Source organism: Talpa occidentalis, unplaced genomic scaffold (assembly GCF_014898055.3).
Source record: "Talpa occidentalis isolate TD23 unplaced genomic scaffold, MPIMG_talOcc4v2.1 talOcc4.7, whole genome shotgun sequence".
NCBI lineage: Eukaryota > Metazoa > Chordata > Mammalia > Eulipotyphla > Talpidae > Talpa > Talpa occidentalis.
In genome coordinates this window covers 11,180,673-11,204,824 of record NW_023605083.1, presented here as the reverse complement: position 1 = coordinate 11,204,824, position 24,152 = coordinate 11,180,673, and the positions used below count along the sequence as shown (strand labels likewise).

The window sequence follows — 24,152 nt, the reverse complement described above, 5'->3', positions numbered from 1 at the left end:
CAGGAGGGGTCTGCTGCACCATGTGGGTAGCTCCCTGGTGGGGGATCGAATTCATGCTGCAGTGGCTGTGAACAGCTTCATAGGTTGCGTCTTAACCCCTTGCACCACCAGGGAGGCCCTACTCAGTTTTAAAGTGGAAAAACATTCCATTCTCTTCCTCTGATGCCTCCTTTTATTGAAAGGACTTACAAGGCTACATGTCTAGACAAGCCCACCAGTTTTTTCCACAGAAATGTGAATGTCATCATATGACATGTGACTAAGATCTTAGCACAGGGCCTAAAGTGATGCTTATGCTTCCATGACCCACCAGTCATGAAGGGCTATCAATTCCATCCTTAAATAGCCTCACTTCTATTTTGTTCTATTCCCACTGACCCTTAATCTGAAGCCTTGACAAGGCTACTGCAATAGTTTTATTTGAACTTTTGTTCCCCTAACCTGCTGTCTACTCCTGCACTTTTCATCTGTCTTCACATGGCTAGCAGGATAAGCCGTTTGAAACACAAAACAAAAATACAACACATCTAAATTCCATAATGCTATCTTTTCAGTTTGGGCTTTTATTAGGTCTCTGATATATTTAATACTTCAGAACCCAATTTTGAGGTTACCCCTTGCAAGCAGCATTCCTGTATGCCCTCCTACTCCCCACCCCACCTCCAGTGAAAGTCACTTCCTCCTCTGTCTATGTTCCAGGTATATACACATTTCTGTTCCATGCTCATCAAACACTTGCTTTCTGGTCTTTAGGGCAGAATCGTCATATTTTGGAATCAGAATCATCATGTTCATTTTGTTAATTACAGCACCCAGCAGAGCTCCTGGCATTCTGTAAGTGTTTAAATGTTGCTGGGCTGAATTAAATGCCTATTTAATAGTGCTGCGCTAATCTTCCTCAGCCTAGCTGCCTTCAATACTATGTCTATGAGTCCTTGCTCTGTAGTTTTCTAACTCTGCAACTTCAACTACCCTGTCTTCAGTTTCTCTACAGGGGATGAAGCCTGTGAAAGGCAAAGGTATATGGCTTCAACTCTTGGATCCCTCTTCATTATGTAAGGTAGGTGGATTTATATCAACATTTTCCATCAAGAGGGTTCTCAACACACAAAAGACAAAATGGCAGGAAGATCTTAGAAATGAAGATGACAAAACACCGGTATACAGAATGGATGCATGCTGGCTAGAGAAGAACTTGGATTTTCTCCTGGACCCCAATTTGTGGCCTGGGTGAATTCTGTGGTTTCTTCCCAGGCAGAGAGAACTGGTGCTAAATTATTGGCAGCCATTGGGTCAGCACAGCTGAGTTTCTACCCTTGGATGAACTGAGCATTAAACAACATCAAAAAAGCATACAATAAAGTGACCCAGGGTGGAGAAGAGAAACACTCAAATGAAAAACAAAAACTCAAATAGCCAAAGCTTTCCTGACTAAAAAGGAGAATGGAGGTATCATACTCCCTGATTTCAAACTATGCTACAAAGTATGATACTGGAAACAAAACAGGCACAGAGACCAATGGAATTAAATAGAAAACCCAGAAATAAACCCATATATATATGGGCAATCTTTGACAAAGGAGCAAAGAATATGCAGTGGAACAAGGACAGTTTGTTCAATAAATGATGCTGGGAAAACTGGACTGCTATTTGCAAAAGAATGAAGCTGTGCTACTACCTCACACCATGCACAAAAACCAACTCAAAATGGATAAAAGACCTGAATATAAGACCCGAAACCACAAAAAATATATAGAAGAAACTACAGGCAAAAAACTACACGACATACATCTCAGTAACATCTTTAAAGACACATCCCAAAACAAAGAAAGTAAAGAAAAAGATAAGCAAGTGGGATTACATCAAACTAAAAAGGTTCTGTACAGCAAGAGACACTAACCAAAACAAAGACACACCCTACTGATTGGGAGAAAAGTTTTGCATACAATATAACTGATAAGGGACTGATCACAAAAATCTACAAAGAGCTCACCGACTCAACAAAAACAAAGTAAACAATCCAGTCAAAAAATGGTAGAAGAGCTAAAAAGACACTTCTCCAAAGAGGAAATGCAAATGGCCAACAGGTATATGAAAAAATATCCAACATCCCTTATAATCAGGGAAATGCGATACCACCTTACACCAGTGACATTGGCACACATTAAAAAAAGCAGGCAACAACAAATGTTGGTGAGGATATGCAGAAAAAGGAACTCTCCTGCACTGCTGGTGGCAGTGCAAACTGCTCCAACCACCATTAAAAGCTGTATGGATGTTCCTCAAGCTACTAAACATGAAGCTACCATACGACCTGGCAATTCTACTTTTAGGAATACATGCAAAGGACACAAAAACATTAATTAAAAAAGATACCTGCTCCCCTATGTTTACCGCAGCACTATTTACAATAGGTAAGCTATGGAAAAACCCAAATGCCCAAAAATAGATGACTGGATCAAGAAGTATAGTATAGTATTCCATATACACAATGGAATACGATACTGGAATTCCATATACACAATGGAATACTACACAATGGAATACTATACTATACTTGTATAGTATTCCATATACACAATGGAATACTATTCAGCAATTAAAAAAGATAAACTCATGCCATTTGCAGCAACATGGATGGAGCTAGAAGGGATCATGCTCAGTGAAATAAGCCAGAAGGAGAAAGAAAAATATCAAATGGTTTCACATATAGGAGGAATATAGGCGAAACCAAATAAGGGATCAGGAAAAATAATAACAACAACAAATTTAGAAGGCAACCATAAATCAGAGACATTCGGTGAGGGAGGGGGAAGAAAAGGGATCAAAATGGGAGAGGAAAGCATGAGGGACTATGGCGATGGTTCACGAGTGAATTGGTAGTGGGAATTTTACAGGCAATACACAATGATGTTAAAGATATAAATAAAAAATATAAATTAAAAAAAATAAGATGGCTTTCAGGAAGTGAACTAGGCTGGGGCAAAGAGCAGCTAATGTTCCTCTAAAACTTATCTCTGCTGGGGAACCTGTCAAAGAAAATATTCTCAAGGGGGTGTCCACTCATATCCTGCACAGGAATGTGTTTTGTGAATGAATGACTACATGAGCCCAGATAATGAAATAAGAACCCAAATGGATGAAGACCCTATATTTTATGCAAACAAGGCTGCTTGACTCTTTAAAAGCAAGTGTGTGTGTGTGTGTGTGTGTGTGCGCATGCACAAACATGTGTGCATATGTCATATAGTCTCATTTGAGCCCCAAGACAACCTTTAAAGGACAGTTTGGGGTGGATTAGGAAATTATGTTTAGTGGATGAGGTAAAGGCCAGATTTGGTGGATCTGACATTATAAGGTCAGGAGACAAATGGACCCTGAAAACAGCTTGAGGATTTGTGTTTCTAGTATGATCAACAGTCAGTGTATGAGCATCATTCAGAGATGAGTGCAAAGTACATAGTGCAAATCCCAGATGAAGAATCAAAATTAGGAAGAACTTTGGTGACTATCAGAGGAAACTGTCTCATAACTCAGTGCAAGCCATTCAATCTATACTCCACTAGTGAGGCCCTGCTATTTATTAGAAAAGCAGAGATGCTTTTAGTGTCTCACTTGGGAGAAAACACCTTTGAATGATCTTACTTCATAGATGACTGTTGTATGTCAATATACATTTGAATGGGTGCTTGTTGGTAAAATAAAAGTGCTTTTTCACATGGTCAGCATATAGTCCTATCTGTGACAGTGGCTTTTTATTGGGAGCAGAACAGGTGGATTTAATGAAATATACTACTAAAGGGAGCATCGGGTGAGATAGGAGAGGTTTGCTGTACCACAGGTGGGTTAGCTCCCTGGCCAAGGCCTGAACTCAGGCTGTAGCTGTTGCTAAAAGCTAAGACTTCACCCCTAGGCCACCAGCAATGTCCCTACTCTGAAGGAATTCTAACTGCCCCTTTTGAGCATGTGATAAGTTCACAGGGACAAAGATGAAGCTGTAATGTTAGGCTTCGTCGTCTTTTCCTTTTTTTATGTTTTGTTTAGGCTCAAAGGCTATTAAAATGAAAATTTTGGTTATGTTCCTTTGCAACCTTTACTTCAAAGCAAACTGCTGCTTCATAATATATTCTCTTGTCTGATGGACACATCTTTTTTTGTCAAATGTGTCTTTGTTCTTCCTGCTTATTCTATAAAAAATTACAGAAGTTATTAAGTCCTATGAAATATCTCTTTTGGGGCTTTAATTAAAATTGAATTTCATTTTGAGTTTAATTTAGGGCAAACTGACAGCTTTAGAATCTATCAACATTTATTTAGATCATCTACTGTTCTTCACAAATTACTATCGATTGCTTTTGCCATAAAATTCATAAATATTTCCTTTGTGTTAATCACTGGTACTTTATGGTTTTGTCACATCTCTGAGTGGTATCTTTTCTTCTTTTATGTTTGTTTCACTGGTTTAGAGGAAGATGATTAAATTGGGCATGCTGATAAAGGATCCAATGTGCATAAACTTTTAATAGTTCTTATTGTTTAAAAAAGGTATTTACTCTTCCCTCTGGGGATCCCTTTGAACAAAGGGTCCTGTTGTTAAAAAGAAGTTTGACACTGGAAATATGACTGCAGAACTGAGGCTATGAGAGGGGACTGACAGGGGTAGAAAGAAAGGGAGGGATCCAGTGGTCTATGATGGAGGATTATGGGCGATTTGACGGTGGGTGTTGTGTAGTAATGTACATCTGAAGAGGTGCAAACCTATTCCCTTAAATGATATGCAATTCTGTAAACCAGTATTTACAGTCTACCAATAATAATAATAATTTATAATAAATAATAATAATAATTTATAAAAATAAAAGATATTTGAAAACCCATGGTCTAGGGGTTAGGGAAGATGGTAAAAAATATAAACACCTGCTACTCATTTGTGAGGCTTTTGCAATCAAGGTATCCTGGAATTCAGGTCATTGAAGCCACCCGCTCACTGCCCTTGTCCGAGCCAGACTGATAAAGCAGTGGGAGTGATGGCATCAGGATGTCACAATAGCTAAAGGAGAGGGAAATTAGGCAGCAAAACTGTCCTTCAGAAAGCAGGAGGCATGCTTCCTGGTTATCTCCCCAACCAATCTGAATGAATGGAATATAAATGTGTTGGCTGGAAAGTGTCAACAACAGAGATGGGCTCTGATAACATGAAGTGAATTTACCATGGGGAAAATCTGCCTGTCTTTCTACAGGCAAGGAAGCAGATATCATACAATGAGTATATTGTCATTTTCAGACATCTTATTATAGGATTCTGAAGGTTTTGTCATGAAAAACAGCCTCAAGGGAATTATGTATCAGGCATATGGACCTGCTGTTGTGTCTTAAACCTTGTAGTTAAATAACTCAGTTCAATTACAGGACTGCAAGGCAGGTATTATTCTTACTTTTGTGTTTCTTGGGCATTGAGTGCACTTTATTTGTTAAATTTTGCTATTACTAACAAAAAATTGTTATATAATAAAAAAGGTAAATCAAAAAAAATTCATGAGGAAGAGAACAGTTAAAATTACAGAAAAGAATCCGCGAACCCACACAAATGAATAAAGAGCTTCTTGTTCAGTTTCCCTCTCAAACACAATACCAGCTATGGGGGAGATGTCATTTTACAGGTGTTTGAGTTTATAAAATGAATGGTTAAAACAATAAACTTCCTAGAATCTTGTAGTGGTATTTCTTTTAACAGATAAAATTAGGCCCAAGGAATGCAATAACAGAAGAACCAATAGTATATCAAAGAGAATAAAAGAAAGGGAAATGAAAGAAGAACAAAGAATTTGGAAAGAAAAGAGGAAGAAGTTCGCAGCAGAACTCATAGGAAGGACAGAGGCAGGGAGCAAACACTTCCTACCATACGGGAAAGTAGACTGGCCCAGCTCCCATGGAAAACAGTATGGAGATTTCTCAAAAGACTAAAATTGGATCTACCATATGAGCCAGTAATTCTTCTCCCCAAATAGAAAAACACTAATTTGAAAGGAAACCTCCTATACTCCTACGTTAATAACAGCACTATTTACAATAGCCAAGATTTGGAAACAATCTAAGTACCCCAGCATAGATGAGTGGATCAAGAAGATGTGGTACATATACAATGGAATACTATTTAGCAATCAAAAAAGATAAACTCATGCCATTTGCAGCAACATGATGGAGGTGGAAGGGATTATGCTCAGAGAAATAAGCCAGAAGGAGAAAGATAAATACCTGACAGTGCCACTTACAGCTGGAATATTGAAAAACCAAACAAATGGGTCTGACAAAGACAAACTTTGAAACTAACCCTTGAAAGCTAACCATAGATCTGAAGCTTTCAGAGAGGGTGCAGTAGAAGGTAGTATAAGTTGGGGTGACCACATTGGCCTGTTATGGCTATTGTGATATAAGTGGAAGTCTGCTTCACTAACGTTTCTCTGGTGAAAAAAAAAAGCTGCACTGTCTTCTTCATCCTTCCTACTTCTTCCCACTTCTTCCTTTCCAGAATACAGATATGAAGTGGGGAGAGGAAGGAGAGAGACGAAAGGGCCATGGTCTGGATGAAAGAATGGACAAACAGGAGGAGTCTGGATCCCTCACAGCAGGGTGGAACTGTTACCAGCCTTAAACTGTCTATTATTGGGCTTCCTGTTAAATAAGAGAACTAAAAGTGTTAAATAAGAGAAATAAAACTCTAAAAATTTATGAAGGACAATCTGAAAAGGCTATGTACTATATGATTCCAAGACATTCTGGAAAAGGCAAACTATGAAAACAAGAAAAAAATCAGTGGCTTCCAGGTGTGTGTGTGTGTGTGTGTGTGTGTGTGTGTGTGTGAGTAGTCAAAGCATAGAGCATTTTTTGGGCAGTAAAAACAATCTGTATGGTATTATAATTTTATATGATGGATATATGTCATTATAAAACCATAGAATGTACTAGATCAAGAGTGAACACTAAGGTAACTATGTACTTTGGATGATTACGATGTGCCAATCTAGATTCACCTTTAGCAAGAAATGTATTGGTGAGTGAAATTGATAATGGGGGAGGCAATGCATGTATGGGACACGCATGGGAATCTCTGCCACTTTCCTTTCAAAATTTTGTCAGCCCAAAGTCTAAAAAAGTCTTAAAAATACTATAAGCCACTGCCATTAGATTCTATTACATGACAGGAGACACAATTTTAACTGAAAAATCATTGCCAACAGTTATGGAGCATTAATTATATGTTTTTTTTGGGGGGTAATATTGTATTGAATGCTCACCAGAAGCTTTGTACAGTGGAATTATAATTGCTCTGTTTTAAAACGAAACCAAAGTCCTAAAGTTTGATTAATAGTAATCATGAACTTGTGCTGGTCGAGTTCTTACATTCTATTTCACAAATAGAAGAACTGAGGTCTAGTGAGGTTGGGAAGCTGCTCCAATTCCCAGAGCAGAGGCTGACCAAGATTTGAACCTGGTGGTGTAACTCCTGGGCCATATACTAACCACACATGCTACTTGGCACTGTATGGTGATGGATGGAAACTAGAATTCTGGTAGCAAATATTATATGGTATATACAGATGTTGACTTACAAGGCTATCTACCTGAAACCTATATAGCATTATAAACCAATGCTACTTCACTTAAGTAAGAAAAGCTTGAGTAAAAGCTTTTGCTTTTTGCTTTTGCTTTTCTGATGAGAGAACAGTGCACCAGGAACTCAGGAGTGTCACTACAATTCAAGCGTGGGGGACATCATAGTAGGAGTCAAGGCTGAAGCCTTGCTGTGAAGGCTTAGAAATGGGAAATTCACATCTTAACAGATGAGGTAATTGGTGTTGGGATTTAGGCTGGTGTCTTCACCAAAAGGACAAGGACCACTTTGTTGGTCCTGTGGTTACACAGATGACAAGTAGCACAAAGATTACAAACCTAGGCAGAAAGAGGTTCAAATTCTGTCTCTGCCTTTACTTCCCCCTACTTGGTGAGGTGAGACACTATCTCTTTACATTTTGGTGTCCTTCTTAAGATAATGAAAACACAAACACTACTGAAAACTTGCATGTGTGAGCACTGGCCATATGCCATGTAGTGTCAGTGCACTATTCAGCCAGGAGAACAGCAGGAACATTAGTGAGCTATCCTTTAGAGCAACAGGGAATCTTTTGCAGTCTTCGAGCTGTCAATTTGGTGATGTAACCAGCATGCTCATATTGTTAAAAGGTGACAGTTTGGCACGGGGATGTGTGAATTCAAGTGATTAGATGCAAACTAAAAGGGAGATGACTATTTCTGAGAGCTGTAGGTTAATTTTTTTGGCTGTTCTTGGAATGGAAAATGATTGTGAATTTTGGGGGAAAAATACCAGAGCAATCTGTTTTCTTGGCTGTGTGCTATGGAGCAATTTAAAAGCATTGAAGTACTTTCCATATTTTCTAATCACTCAAGTCCAGAACTGATTATGGCTCTCAGCATTCTCTCAGATTCACACCATCAGAGCACTCTACATCTTTCAGGGAGAGGTTTCACCTTGAAAGCAGGCGCCCAGATTCAGAAGGCACATCTTGCTACAACAGGAACAAACATTTTAATTGCAGCACAGCCCCACGAGGGCCAGGTGTTTCGGAAAATCACTGATGGCCCCACTCAGAGACACCCAGTTTTACTTTCTCTTATCTCACAGAAACAAAACGTGACCTCCTCCGCCAGACAATGAATACAGAAACAAGTCCTACCAGAAACTAAACTCTCCAAACAAAACCCAGAGAACTCTAGATTGTTGAGATCTGCGGGCAAGGATGGACACACACATACACAAACACACACACACACACACAGAGTTGTATGTGCATAGAATGTGTCTGGGTGAAACCCTCAAGACACTGCAGCTGTGGTTTCCTCAAGGGAGAACTGGAGTACTAGAAAAAAATTAGGAGGATGATGGAGGAAAAAGACTTATTTTTTCACCATAACCTTTAGAATATTTTGAATTTTTAAAAAATCACATGTGGTATTATTTTTCAAAATAATGAAACAAAATAATGCCAAATCTGTATAGAAATATTTCTGATGTGATAGATGCTTTATGCATATTCACTCCTTTAATCCCTATAAAAACCCTGTAATGTAAACCTCATCAGATATGATCCTGATTTTTACAGATGAGGAACGAAAGGTACAGAAAGGTTAAATAACTTGTCTAAGGCCACACAGCTAGTAATGCAGATCTGGGATCTGGACTCAGAGAGTCTGTCCTCTTAATTACTAATATGATACTGCCTTGCCAAAAATAAACACCCTCCGTTGCTTGTTCATAATCAAGTTGGTACAGATAAAATGATTCTTTTCTCACAGAGCCTTCTAGGGTGATGGGGTAGAGTACAGAAGATGCTGGCTCAAAATAACCAAGATATAATCTTGAACCTGTGTGGTTTTAGAAGGTTTTAAAATCATGTGAAAACCAAGTCCAAAGCACGGCATTGCCTACATTGCTTTATCTTTCTGAGGCTTAGAAGCTATTATGTGCCAGGTATTCTGCCTGGGGGACAATTAGTGAATGAAAGAGAGTTCCTGCCCTAGAAATTTACTGTATCCTGGGAAAAACAGGTGGTAAACAAATAATGGACACAAATTGCAATATGAGCAACAGAGAAAACTTACAGGGTACATTGAGAGATGAGAATGGGGGACCTTTACTAATACTGGATCGTCAAGAATTGTCTTGTAGAAAGAGTCTTGAAGAATGGATGGGAGTAAAACAGGGAAAGTGGAAGAGGATGAAAGGAAAGTATTGTGGGTGGGAACGCCCCTGCAAAGACCCAGAGGCAGGAAAGAAATAGCTATTTGAGGAGAAAAAACAGTGAATCAAATTGGATCTAGAGTGTGAGAGAGATCATGTAGAGATATATTTCACAATTTTTCTAAGAACTATGGGGGGTTAGTGAAGGTTATAAGTGGGAGTGACATAATTTGATTTATTTTTAAAGAAGATTACTTGGGCTACGTTGTAGAAAATATGCAAAGAAGAAGTCAATGGTGGATGTGGAAGACAGCTAGGAAACTTCCACAGGAATTCAGGCAAGCAAAGAAAATGACTGAATAATATGCTGGCAGAGACAAGTAGATAACTCTGAGGTATTTCGACGGCACAATATTTTATGAAATCAGAATAATCATGTTAGCTCTGAAGTGTTATTATGAAGCCTAAGTTCAAAGGTGTGAAATGCTCTGTCTACCACAGAGTTCTAGACAAAAGTAACTGTTACTACAGATGAAGTAACCAGATACTAGAGGTACTAATTTGCTCAAAGTCACACAACTTCTGGTGGCTGTGAGGAAACATGGGCCTGGGATACCTTCACTCCCTTTCTGTCAGGGCATATCTCACGGGAAGAAAAAGAAGGGAAGTGACCTGGTCTAATTCTCTTGTCAAATGGAAGTCTGGGAAAATGGAGTGGAGATATGGAGGATGTGCCTGGCTAATTATCCCTCGTAAAGAGAACTTGGATCTAAGAAACAGGGTCCTTCTGTGAGAGAGTGATATAGCTTTCTGGGATACAAAATGAAGATTTCATGACTCTACTGTGAGAGGACCCCACTAACCTCACCTGTTACTCTGGGTGAGAGGTGTGCATTCAGTGAGGACTGAAGTGAAAGGGGGTCAATTTTTTTTTTATAAATAATAAATTTTATTTTTATATTCCCCCATACAACTGCACATGCCCCATTGAAAGGGGGTCAATTTTGAGGTTTCAAATTTTTCTTTACTTCATCTTAATCTATTGACTGCCCATACCCTTGACATTATTTAGCAAAGCTTTATATTGGTAAGAGCTCTGACTCATGTAACATGATTTTACATTCTTATCTCACCTGTTCATTCATTGGCAGAGACCTGGTGTAATATCAGGCCCTGTTATAAAGTCCAGGGATGAAGGGAGAAGAGACTTGCACTGATATTTGGACTTTGTTTGCAGTTTTACTTGATATTTACTTGATACAGCAGATATCTAACTACTTGAAAAATTAAATTGTTAGGATATATATGAGGGTCACGTATCTGGCTTCACTGTGAATGAGTAAAACTGAAGAACACAATCGTGGCCTCTTATGATAGTTTACATGATTACTCTAGAAGGTGGATCAGGATGTTTGGGTCACTGAGTATTCCTAAGAGTTACCTCAGAGAGGGTGCTTTGGTGGAGAGAAGTTCATTTTCTGCCCTCTGATTGTCAAAGAATCAGTACAATGTCAATGTTCTGCAGTGAACATCATTCCCCAATCTATTCATGCCCTCCTAAGTCATGGAGTTTCTTTCTCCTTTTCTTTCTTTTTTTCTTTAAAGATGCACAATTTATCTTCACACATGACTTCATTTAAAACTTAGGAAGGATGAGAGGGAACTTCAACTCCAGCTGGAAGGGGACGACACCCTATGCTCAACTATGTCTCAAAACAAACTATATTCATGCTAGAGGCAGCAAAAGACAGAATCAGCACACAGACCTCAGATCCTATTACTGGTACACAAATCTCTGATCACGAACTGGGGTGGTGCAGAAAAAGTCTACCAAAGGGCAGAGGCTAAACAAGAGGACTTTGGCAGGCTCATGTGATGGAAGAATTAATGTGTTTTATGAAGAAAAGCCATTTTACATCCTCCTTTTCCCCAAACAAGCTCCCAAACTAAAGCCTGAAGTTTACCTTCAGCAAGTGGGTCGAGGGTGTGTATCATCAGCTGGAAGATGCTGTTTCTCATGAGACTGTTGTGGAGGGAGGCAGAACTTCCACCTCGCTGGAGACGTGGCTTAGTCTGAGCAGAGAAACAAGACAAAGAGGCTGTTAGTTTTCAGAAATGGAAGGCAAGTGCACTATAGATAAGACTCTCACGTCGTCTGGTGATCACTTTCTTGTCTCACATGACCACACACTATTGAACCAGAGATTTTCAAAGTATATTTCAAACCCCTTGAAGAAATGGTGTTTTCACAGTCTTTTCTATGTTATGAATTAACTGCTACCTTTCCTTTTTTGAGCTTAGTAAATGCTAGTCAATGTGTACATGGTTCCCCTCCATTAGTTTATCTCATTCATAAAATCAGCCCTATGAATTCAATACTGTTGTTATTTCCTTTAGGTAGTGGAGGGCATTTAGTCTCCTAAGTGAAATGAGGTGTCCAAATCACACAGAAAAAAATGGAAGATAAAGGGACAGATCTCAGGAGCTGTTATCTGCTTTTAGAGCCATTGGTAGTCACTAAAATATTTGGATTGTGCACCCTACCAGTAAAATTTTGAATGTGTATATTTGTAGCTGTATCTGATTCATACATACTAAAATATAAGCATATGTCATAAAACATTTGTAAAAATAGTAATTATGAAGGATAATATAGAAAGCAAATGATAGAGGTGCTAATATTTTCTCCATGTTTCCCTAAGGAATTCTGTGCACATCTCTTGGAGAACTTCATCTCTACTGGGTGGGCCACAGCACTAATCTATTAATCCCCCTGGTCAGTGTTAAATGACATATGAGGAGAGACCACCTTATATTATGAATCCAAGGAGGACCTTCCTGACTTCAAAGGAGGGCTCCTTTTGCATAAACTCCTAGGAGAGTGATTCTTTGGCCAAATAAATAAAACTGATAGCTAAGAGGGAAATAATCAATGTCTAAATACAAGTTTACCAGCAAACACTTTTATCTTCAAAAGCAAAGAATCTACAAAAACAAAACCTGAACCCTCTGATTTTTGACAGATTTTTATCCTGAATAGGAGTTGGTTTTTGGTTGATTTTGTGTTGGTGATCACAGGAAGAGGCTCCCAAGGCAGCTAAGATTTGTAGACAGGCAGTTAAGAGAGAGGGTAATGTAATGTAAATTTCATTTCTTATGGAACTTAAGAGAGGAATTAATTCCTTAAGAGATGAACGAATTTCTTATGGAAATTTTGGTCCAAAATCTCAACATGAACATTTTCTGGAGCCAGGTAAAAATAAATTATTATTTACACTAAGATTTCTAATCCTTTACTTACACGTTTTACTTACACGTTTATTCCATCATACCTGTTACCTACGAGGGGGTTCCCAAGAGAAGTCCCATAAGAGACTTCGTCAAGTTTATTTGGAAAATGCTATATCTTAGACCAATCTACTTTTCAAGTTTTAAGATACATATTAGGCCACTAAGTATAACACTAATCAAATATGATTAATTTGACTAACTTGGACAGTGTTTCCAAACAATTGTCTGCAGGTTCCTATTTTGTAGAACACTTATTAACAATCATAGCCCACATGTTTGGAGTCAAATATGAAATCCTGCTAGAAGTATGGATAAAATGTTGGTATGAGATATGTGGAGAATTCAGAATTTCAGTGTAATTTTATATTATAATTGGTATTCTATTAGAACTCATATTCATAGCTTTATAGGGTTTGGGGGAGAACTAGAGAGGATTACTGGTGTCTCAATGGTAAATCAGCTCAAGAGTTCCTCAAAGGAAGAGTGTGGTCTATACCCTTTACCCGGCACCAGAGCTGTCATTTTCTTTGGGCTCTCAATGAGGGCCATAAGTTGGCTTTAAGCACTACAGGAGAAAGGAACGAGTCACACTACTTTCCTTTCTAGTTCTTTCAGTCTTAAAATCTGTAACATTTTTAATACAATTGTTTTCTAATTCAGATGCTTATGGGTCAAAGAATTTTAGAACTTGAGTAGAATTGAAATGTAATCAGTATTTGAAGGCTGAACATATGAACACTGAAGGTCATTTCCTAGCTCTGATGCATAATACAAAATATGACATGTTGATTAGATGGGAACTGGAAAATGTGTTTGTTGATGATCTGTCATAACCATTGTTACGCTGGTCCTAATTCTGGGAAAATGGAAGAATTCTATTGTGGAAATCTTCATTAACAAAGGGTCATATCTGTAGAAGAATGTAAACAATCTTTTGGGTATTATGTATCATTTGAATATACAAGTCTCATGCAACATTTCTTTTGAGGGAACCAAAAGAAATTTCCAACCAGAAAGTGGTGCATGCAGATACACAAAATCATTATCAAGCATTAAATCAATATCATACTGTCCCCAAATATCAGCTCAACATCCCTTGGAATTCAATTTGGAACTACTTCACTCTTTCAGCTCCTAGATTCCAAACTTTTTGAAATCTAGTCCCCTAAATAATTTGTTGGTGAATATAAAAATTCAATTCACACTAACTGTAGCACAGAGCATAAAAACACCATTTGATTATTCCAAGGGAAAGGATAATTTGTTGAGCAGAAGAGACCCTTTTCTTCCCACCCTCGCCCCACACTCCACAGGCACATGAATAGGTACAGAGAGGGCCACTGCTTCCTACCGGTAGAGCCTGTTCATCCTTGTCCCTGGCTGTAGATGACTGCATAAGAGGAAAAGGCAGAAACAAAAGACAAATAAATGGTGAGTCACATATAGGTTTTATATTTAATAACAAGCATCAATGAGGGAAAGACTTGGTTCTTTCTGCCCTTGGGAAGGACTAAATCAACACAAGTGGCCAAAACATAATGGCTAATTTAGGCACATGGTACATTCTCCAGATAGGTCAAAATTGAATGGCCAACCTGAATGCTCAGGTAAAGATGACAATTAAATCAATATGGCCCACACATGGAATACCATGGGTTCATTAAAATAAATGAGGTAAGTATACACATATCGACACAGAAAAATATCTAAGATATATTGTTAAGTGAAAAAAATTAAAACCTCATTATCACACTTTATAAAGGAAAATAAATGAATAATAATTTAGTATATGTAAAGAATTTTACAAAACTGCTATTAATGCTTATTGGGGGTTGACATTACAAGTACATGTCCTTTTCAATGTCATCTAGAGGGTATCAACATTCACTTTCCCACAGACAGAGCAAGACTGGGTTTGAAGAAGTTAAGCCACTGATTTAAAGACTAGAATCATCACACATTCAGACAATCCATCTTTTATCCTCTCCTTACTACTTCAGATTTTCCATGCTAAAAATGGAAGTTATCTGTCAGGTTGAGAAAAGTTGACTAAAACAAATGAAAGGCATACGAAGGCCTGGCCAGTAACTGGGAGAGAACACAACTCAGAAACAGTGGTCCTGAAGTTCTATCAAAATGCCCTAACTGGATGGCTCTGCTTCCCCAACTTAGTACTAACATTCCTTCTTCAACAGAACTAGGGCTGTGATCATTCCAATGATGTACAAGTACCTTGTGAATTTCCTTAAGATTATAACAAGTCTTTGTCACTTTACCCAACTGTAGTTGTATACAATAAGAACAAATTGGGCCTTTGCCCCCTGTTTTAATTTCCAGTTCACCCTGTTAGAGTCGCCGCTGATCTGTGTCTTCAGCGGTTATCACATAATTAGAGAAAAGTAGACAGGTACAAAACTGTTGAAAAATCTTCATTGGTCCTAGGTTTTCTCTTTCAGTCCTACCATTATGTCATATAAAGAATGTTAAGACAGTCCCAAATCCCACCTAAAATACACATTTTTGTGTTAAGAAATGGAAAGAATTCTTACAATTTTGCATTTCAAATTATTGGCTATATATAATTCATTTATGATTAGTATGCTTACAGTCTTGTTAAGTGAGAAAATTGAATCCACAATTTGTTTTCACATGTAATTTTAAGAAGATTAAACTTAGTACTTAATAAAATTGATATTAAATATTTTATAGACATTCCATTAAACATTTAATAATCTTGATCTTTGTGGGGACCTTTCTGGATTTTGGAGTCAATATCAACATATTTTTTTTTTCCCTTCTGGTTCCAATCATTTTTATAGACCCTTGCAGAAGGTGTAAGTCTCTGGTACAGAAAAGAGTTCTGGGTTGGTGGTGGTTTCTGAGTGAGCATTGCTAAATTTGCCATCACTGCCTGGTTTGAGATCTCACTTAGAGACATCTTTGTCTTTAAAAGCACTACTGATAAACCTGATTCCCTCGCTCCCAGGCACATGCGTGGGGAATTAGTGTGGATCTGAACTTGTGCTTTGATTTCCCTTTTTTGCTTTGAAAGGCCCCACATGATCCTGCTTCTCTCTGGCAGTTCCTTTCATTTTCTCCTCTTCAACATCAGACAGCTCAACAAATGGCCCCACATTCCACAGAACAATCCCCCAGGGAAATTATCCAGTGCAGCAAGCTCAGCCTTTGGACATACATTGAGATTAACTGTCAGAGCACGCCTTTTCAGTTAGCAAATTTACACCTGTGGCTAAATGGGAGACAGATAATTATGAACTGGGATTGATAATACAGCGATACCAAAGCACATGAAGGAACAGGATGAAACTATGGTAATAAAGGGTAGCCTTTTGAAAAAGAGCAAAAATATCACCACTCAAGATTTAAAAAGCATATATTTAAGAAAGTACCTGAAGAAGGAAGAAAATCTAAACCTGTCTTTTGATTTGAAAGGAAGAAAAGAAGTCTACCCCATTGACTTGTTCTTATAAGCAAGGAGGCTCGATCACAAGATATAATAAGTGAAAAATAAATGCCTTGTACAGAGATTCTACAAAAAAAAAATTGAGGGCAGAGAAAGGGCTGAATTCTTTACTAAATTTCGTATTGTTTTGTGTCAGCAGATGTTGACATCATTAGTTTTCTTTCAAGTGCAATTTGCAGACATGAGTACGCATATAAATTTGGGTAGACACACAAATGGCAACTGAGGTCATGAAAACACCCTTTCATTTCCTTTTCTGTAACTCTGTTGCAAAAAGATGAGCAATGTGCCATATGATGGTAATTGCTCCTTTTCAGGGGCTCACCCACATCTACTGATAATTCTTGACACTCACCTGACTTAGCCTCACTATAACTGCTTCAGAGTTCTGGAAAAGTGCTGCTGGTTATGTCAGGAATTCAATTTTAAAGGAATTTTTGTTACATTGGAAGTAACTAGAGAAAGTGACAAAGAAATGATTAATCTATGTATAGAACGACAGTCTTTCTCACTACTGGATTATTTAGCTAACTACCTGATTTGGCATTGGCCTTGGTGTTGCGAATTATTTTCAGCGCCATTGAACATCTGGCAAGTTTATTCTAATCCACTGGGTGTTATAAAAGACAGCTTCCAAAAAGACTAATGTGACTTTAAGGATTAATCTTGGCATTCTTATTAAGCATTTTGCTTTTTAATCCCCTTTATTTTAAACATACCAATTATCATATGCTTGGGCTATACTAATTTGGAAACCTCAGTTTCTGGTGGTCTGTTTCAATGGCTATACCAGTTATAGCAAAGGTTTGTTAAGCTAATCCATAGCACACACAGAAATTTTTAAAGGATATATAAAAGAGTTCATAAAATGAATCCAAAAGGGTTTCTTAGGTTGGAGCTTTGGTGTGTTAATGCAGACCCTCTCTTCACTTGTTAGAACATGACATCCATGAGGGCAGGATATAAGGAAGACAGCTTTAAGTTAAGGGGAAGTGATCTGTCACTCAACCCTTATTTAATTTAAAGCTGTCCCCTCCCTGGTTATGCCAAGTAACTGAGCAGCTGAAAAGATGCTATCAATAGGTGTTTTTCTCCCTGGTGGAAACCCCAATTCCATATAGGAATTTTTCCTTTTTTTTAATTTTTAAAGATTTATTTATTTACGCATACAAGAACTGGGGTAGAGGCCGGGGTGGGGGGTGGGGGTGAGAGGCTTCACCAGAGACAGAGTGGGGAACAGAAGAGACAGACTGACTGAAATACACTGCTGAAGGGAGCAGAGGGCAAGACAGGAGAGGTCTGCTGCGCTATATGGGTAGACCAGCTGGGGATAGAACTCGTGCTGCAGTGGCTGCAGAGAGCTTCACCATGCTGTGCTTAACCCCTTGTGCCACCAGGGAGGCCTGGAATTTTGCTTTTTCATAGGTCTTATCTTCACCCCTATAATAAAACACATACATCACTTAGAAAACACTTTTGTGTTTTCTTTTTGAATTTTGCTTTTTCATAGGTCTTATCTTCACCCCTATAATAAAACACATACATCATTTTTAACCCTATACATCATTCACAAATCCTTAAATCATCCTTTTCCCCTTTGGCCCTGAAAGTCACTGGTTGAGAAGTGATTTCTTTGGTTACAAAGAAAGTTTTTATGTGACTTTGTACAGTCTTACCCCACACAAAGGCAGCCACTTCCTTCTCACCCACATAAACATCAGACAAATTATACAGTTTAGATATATCAGGACCACACAGCCCACTTCATTCCTTTCTATCTGCTCAGAAGCAAGTCACATAATCAGACAGATCATTCTAAAGATTTCCCATGTCTAAAGAAAGGTATATAAAATAAGAGCAACTTTTCTGGACAGTGGCTTGGAATCAGCTATAGGAGGATAAGCAGTTTGTCACACCAATCAAGTAACAATCATAAACTTCCACCATCAGAACCTTTCATTAAGTCCTATCTAATGCACCTAAATTCATTACCAAAGACCTGGAAGCACTATATGTCTATAAAAACAAATTTAAAAGTACAGCTATTTGTCATAAAGGTGATCTAAAACATACATGCCACTGATTAGAAATATTAATCTAATACTTGATATTAATTTTAATGATTTAGACTAGAAATAAGGTATAAAAACCTCAAATCTGAAATCTAAAAGGAAAGAAATCTTGCAATTTTTTTTCAGTCAGATGCAAAATCATCTCCCTCTCCCTCCCTTTACTGTGCCCTAACACACTCCCTAAAACATTAAACTGATAGGGGTTAAGCAAATTCCTAAAGAAAGAAATATTAAGAGATTTAAATTCAAATTACTTTTACACTGCTGGGTTATCACCCCACTATCACCTGTCAGCCCATAGCATACATTTTCCTTGAAGAAAGTAAGGATCTCAAAGATGAATGAAGTGCTGAAGGTGGCAGCTGAGGACACAGGGAGACCCACTTCACAACTCCAGTTGAAAGAAACACATTGGGATAGAAAGAAAAGGTGGAAATGAAATAAAATGTGTGGCTTGGAAGCTCACCTTTTAGAAACATAGCATTTTGATGACTTATTTGAATAATTCCCATGATCATGAAATATTTGGGGTAGTAGAAACAAATTTTTTTTTTTAGATTTTTAAAAAAGATTTCTTTATTTATACACAGACCGGGGAACAGGCCAGATGTGCAGGAGGGTGAGAGGATTCACCAGAGACAGAGTGGGGAGCAGAACAGGCAGACTGACTGAAATACACTGCTGAAGGAAGCAGTGGGCACGACAGGAGAGGTCTGCCGCACTATGTGGGTATCTCCCTGGCTGGTGGGGATTGAACTCACACTACAAAGGCTGTGGACAGCTTCACAGCGCAGTGCTCAACCTGATGCACCACCGGGAAGGCCCAGCAGAAACAAATTTCAGAAAAACAGTCCCTCAAATGAAGGGAATGAAAGAGAAACTGCTTGGAGACAGGTAAACAATAATTTTCCTTGTAAATAGTTGTACAAGAAAAGAAATAATGTAGCATGAGAAGTGGTGTCATATAGTTATTAGGAAACTGAAACTCAGGCTCAGATTGCCTAGGTTCATGTTCTGTTTTTGTCACTTATTAGTTGTATGACCATGGACTAGTGACTTATCCTCTCTTCTTTAGCTTTCTAGTCTGTAAAATAGGTGTAATAGTGACTACAGTTGAGGGCTGTTACAAGTTAAATGAGTGACTGCATGTAAAGTGTTGGGACCAAAGTTTGGTACATACTAAGCACTATGTTTTAGCTCTATTATCATTACTATTAACATTCGAAGCCACACGGGAGAATAAAGACACATTATATGACTAAAGCAGGGATTTTATTAATCAGGGTTATGAAGCAGAGTAGAGGTCAGGGTGGCTTCTATGGGAAGCAGGAAGATGGCATTGATTACATGGTGAAAGGGGATTTGCCTACGGAACCCCAGGATGGTTAACTGGACATGTCCTGGGTTGGCAGCTGAGGAAGGAGATGACACCACATATCCTGGATTTGGCTTCTGACTACATCCCTATCCCAAGAATCAGTGTTGTCTGAAGGAGCCAGGATGGGTAAGGAGAGGCTAGAATTTCATATTTAAAATACCTAGTGGGTCTAGTTTTGCTCAGGAGGCTCTGGAAGTAAAAGATCAAGAGAAGGAAGAACCTAAGTCTGACCAAAAGAAACCATTCCCCTTCAAGAAATTCCGGAGGCTCTTGCTAATACTCTCACTTGGTAGGATGCTCTTGTGAGCAGAAAAGAGGAGATATCTCAATCAGACAGGCCACAGGCCTAGTCATGAGGTCGGTTTCTGTTGGAGCCAATTCTTTGGATGGTGTTCTGGACTAGAGTTTGTCTGAGTCCAAGAAGTCAGGCTGTACAGGGGAGAACATGGCCAATGAGAGCAGCTGGTGATATGTGTCGAAACCATCATTTGGCTAAAGGTTGAAATAAAATCTCCTCAAAACTTGGAAAAGAGTTTACCCCAAAAAGCAGGACTCATAACAGATGAGATGAAGCATCTGTTGTCATCCACTCTAAATTTGTTAAAAATACATTTCGAGAATATTCAGTAATGCAAGGTAGTCACAGTAACTTCAGGATACAGAACTGAACCATAATAGGCTAGCTAAAATCTATATAACTGCATATAATCAGCATCTCCAAATCTATTGATGACATACCATTATTGAAAACACTCTGAACAAGTAACACATCAATAATGTGAATCTCTCTCTCTCTCTAATCATCTATCATCTTAATTTATATACAATTGTTATACTAATTTATATACAACTGTCCAAATAAACACAAACTAATTTCTTTCCCCTTTTTTAAAATATAAAACTAAATAGAGGTCCTAATATTTTCTGTCCACATCCAAATAATTGTCTTGTACAATGGAGCCTCACTACAGATCTTAAAAAAGGAATTTTACAGGGTAGAGTTGGTGGTATCCAGGGTCTAGGAGGGGTAGAAATAGGGGTGTTGGCCAAAGGATGCAAACTTTCAGGAACAAGATGAATTAGTTCTGGGGAGCTAATGTGTAGCATGGCAACTATAGTCAATAATATTATATATTATATATTTTTGGAAGTTGTATTATATATAGAGATAAAGTTGCTGAGAGAGTAGACTTTAAATGTTCTCACTCAAAAAATAAATTATGTGATAATCAGGTGTTAGTAACACTATGATAGTAATCATTTTGTAAGCTGTAAGTGTACAAGTCAACAACACATGGTATACTTTAAACTTAGAGGAGAATACATCTCAAGGAAGCTGGAGAAATACAATTAAAAGAAGTTTTAAATGCCGCTTACAAAATAGATGTAAGTTCTATTGGGTGTAACACTCACTCAGCCAGCCTCCCAGCCAACCTTCCAATTAGTGAAATTTGTAAGATCCACCAGGAGAGGGCTCACCTTGTGCCTCCCACTGTCCTAAAGTGACACCTGGAGGCCTCCCTGATGGCACAGGGGTTAAAGTCTCAGAGCTATCAAGCTATTGCCACCCACTGTGGCCTGAGTTCGATCCCCATCCAGGTGAGGACTTGGTGTTCTACCCGAGTTAGTATGCAAAGCTCCTCTGCTGCTTGTGCCACTGGCTAAATTAATAGCAATGATTATTATTTAAGTCCATTCCCTCTATTTAATCCAGTCCAGAACCTCTATTTAATCTTTCTTATTATATAGGGACAGAGAAGACAGCACCCTGTTTTGTAAATGGAGAGACAAAGACACAGGAAGACCCTCAGGCTGTTTCTGTACTGGGGATACTAAATTCCTGTGTTAATTCACTTAATTTAGGGATTAACAACCCAACCAGCACAGCCATCTCTCACCCCCTCCCTGAAAAATCCAGATGTTGGTAATACACTTTGCTGTATCGTTTGAGTAATTCTCACAATTGCTAATGAACCATTCTGATATGCCAATCAAAACAATCTGTTAGTGGTGTTCTGGCATTAGTTACACAAATTTCCTTTGACTAATGAACTCTCATTGTATCCTAGATTAAGTCTGTGTTACCTTACTTCTTTTAAGAGAAGAGTGTCTAAGATGATGTGAAGTTTAAAGAAAAGCTCAAGATTTGCTGGTGCTGGACAAACCACAGAATAATTTGTGGCAAATCAAATATTCCTGTCATAATGGATAACAGTTATTAAAAGCTCAATATGTGCTGAGTGTTCTATGTGTATAACATCTCATTGAATCCTCACATTAGTGGTTATTATATACTCCCACTCCTTTTAATACATGAGGACCTTGAAGCTGATGGAGTTTGGACAATTTGTCCCAGTCACACAGACAGTAAGTGGCAGAGCTGGTATACGAACTCAGGCAGTTGGGCTCCAGAGCCTCTCTAAGTGCCAGGAAACAAGAAAGTGGACTTTTTCTTGGGGTGACCTCCAGCTCTAGGACTGCATGTACATTAAAAACATTTTAGGTATAGTAAGAAATATTTACAAACTCTGACTTCCAAAGGAGGCCAGAAAATAGTTGCAAATGATTGTTGTGAATGCAGAATGACATATTTTATTTTTTAAAAATCTAAAAAATTATGTTCTTTTGGTAAAAAGTTGGTATCTGGCAATAAATATAGAGGTTATTTTATCTTTTGAATCTTTGAGCTTTATGATTTAAGCTCACGTATAATTGTCATAAATATTCATTATTATTTCTGCTTCTTGAAGGTCATGAAGACACGTTTTATGACCTTCACAACAGCATAGTTTTGAGAAACACTACCCACCAGTCTATCCATTTATCAATGGACTTATATGAAGGAATTTATCGCTCAGCAGTAGTGGGAAAAGTGGAGCCCTCTGTTGGTTCCATTTATCACCATTGCCCTGGACTAGTTTCTCGATTATCCAAAGGATAGTGTGCTCAGTCATCAATTTATTTCTGATACTTGAAATACTAGTGCTGTTTCTTTGTTGCAAGAAAAGACGCGCCCCCGAAATGAAATAAACACAGACCCAGTGCCTAAAGCATCAACAAGAGACTCTGAATAGCAAGTTTTGAAAAAAACAATTCATTCAGTCATTTGATAATAGTCAACACTGACTACATGCCAGGTATTCTAAGTTCTAGGGCTATGGGTGTGACACAAATTGACAATAATATCTGTCCTCATGGTGCCTACATTCCAAAATGTTACTATCACAAAATTAACTAGACAGATATGATGTGTAGTAATTATGTCACTTAAAATTAAGTGTTATATTTAGGGATCTACTTATATGAATTAACTATGGCTTAAATGGCAACTCTGCAATCATACTTTATGATTAATTCATTATTCCTGAATTTATCATTCATTCTGATTTCAAGAGAAGACTATAGAGAACATGATTTTTTTCTATGAAATTATAAACTCAATAAATAACAAAGGGCATTAGATATTTAAAGTACATCCTGAAATATCAAAAATTGTGTTGTATGGCATTAGGTTAAATTAAAACTTGAATTTATTAATAAAAAAATAAAGTGCATCCTGAAACTGATAAAATTGGAGTTGTGATTTAATTTTTGACAATATTAGCCTGAACTTCAGGAGAAAAAAATACTATACTTTGAATGTAATGTAAATGGTGATTTTGATATATTTAACTTCACGTTTTTGGTCTCTCAGATACAGTGCAACCTCACTGGATTATCCACCACATTTTAACTTGTGATACTAGAAATTTCACTGGCACCATACCAATACCTGTTTCCCATCGGATTTGTAAAATTTCCACACATGCAGAAAAACAGAGATGCCAGATTTACTGAGTTTAGATTTGGAATTTCCAGAAAGGGAAGGGGCATTACAAATTTAAATATCTAACAATAAAATAAAAATATAATTAAGCTTTATGAAAACAAGAACGGGCATGAAGATCAAACATACAACACTTTCTGTTGAAATGTACACATATTTATAATCAGTCACGTTCCTTCATCTGTTCTCCTCCTGTTCTCAAGAGAGGCCAGGGGGAAACTAAAACTATTCACATCATGGAGAAGGGTTTTAAAACTGGGACACAGCAGTGTTTGGCTACTTCCATATTCCATTCATACTCTGTGTGTCCCCCCCTTTTCCTTCTTAGTTCTTTTGTATTACTT

The 24,152-nt window shown here is 37.9% G+C and overlaps 1 protein-coding gene across 2 annotated transcripts in view; it reads right to left on the bottom strand.

The window, feature by feature from the left end:
• The window catches only part of SLC24A2 (solute carrier family 24 member 2), a 239,901-nt gene that overhangs the window by 69,841 nt on the left and 145,908 nt on the right, over window positions 1-24,152 (bottom strand). For both annotated transcript variants that reach the window (XM_037491694.2, XM_054689038.1), the window contains exons 3-4: window positions 14,400-14,438; window positions 11,722-11,830 (exon numbers count right to left, since the gene is read on the bottom strand). In XM_037491694.2, the coding sequence (XP_037347591.1) occupies window positions 11,722-11,830; window positions 14,400-14,438 (148 nt within the window). The remainder of the gene's footprint in view (window positions 1-11,721; window positions 11,831-14,399; window positions 14,439-24,152) is intronic.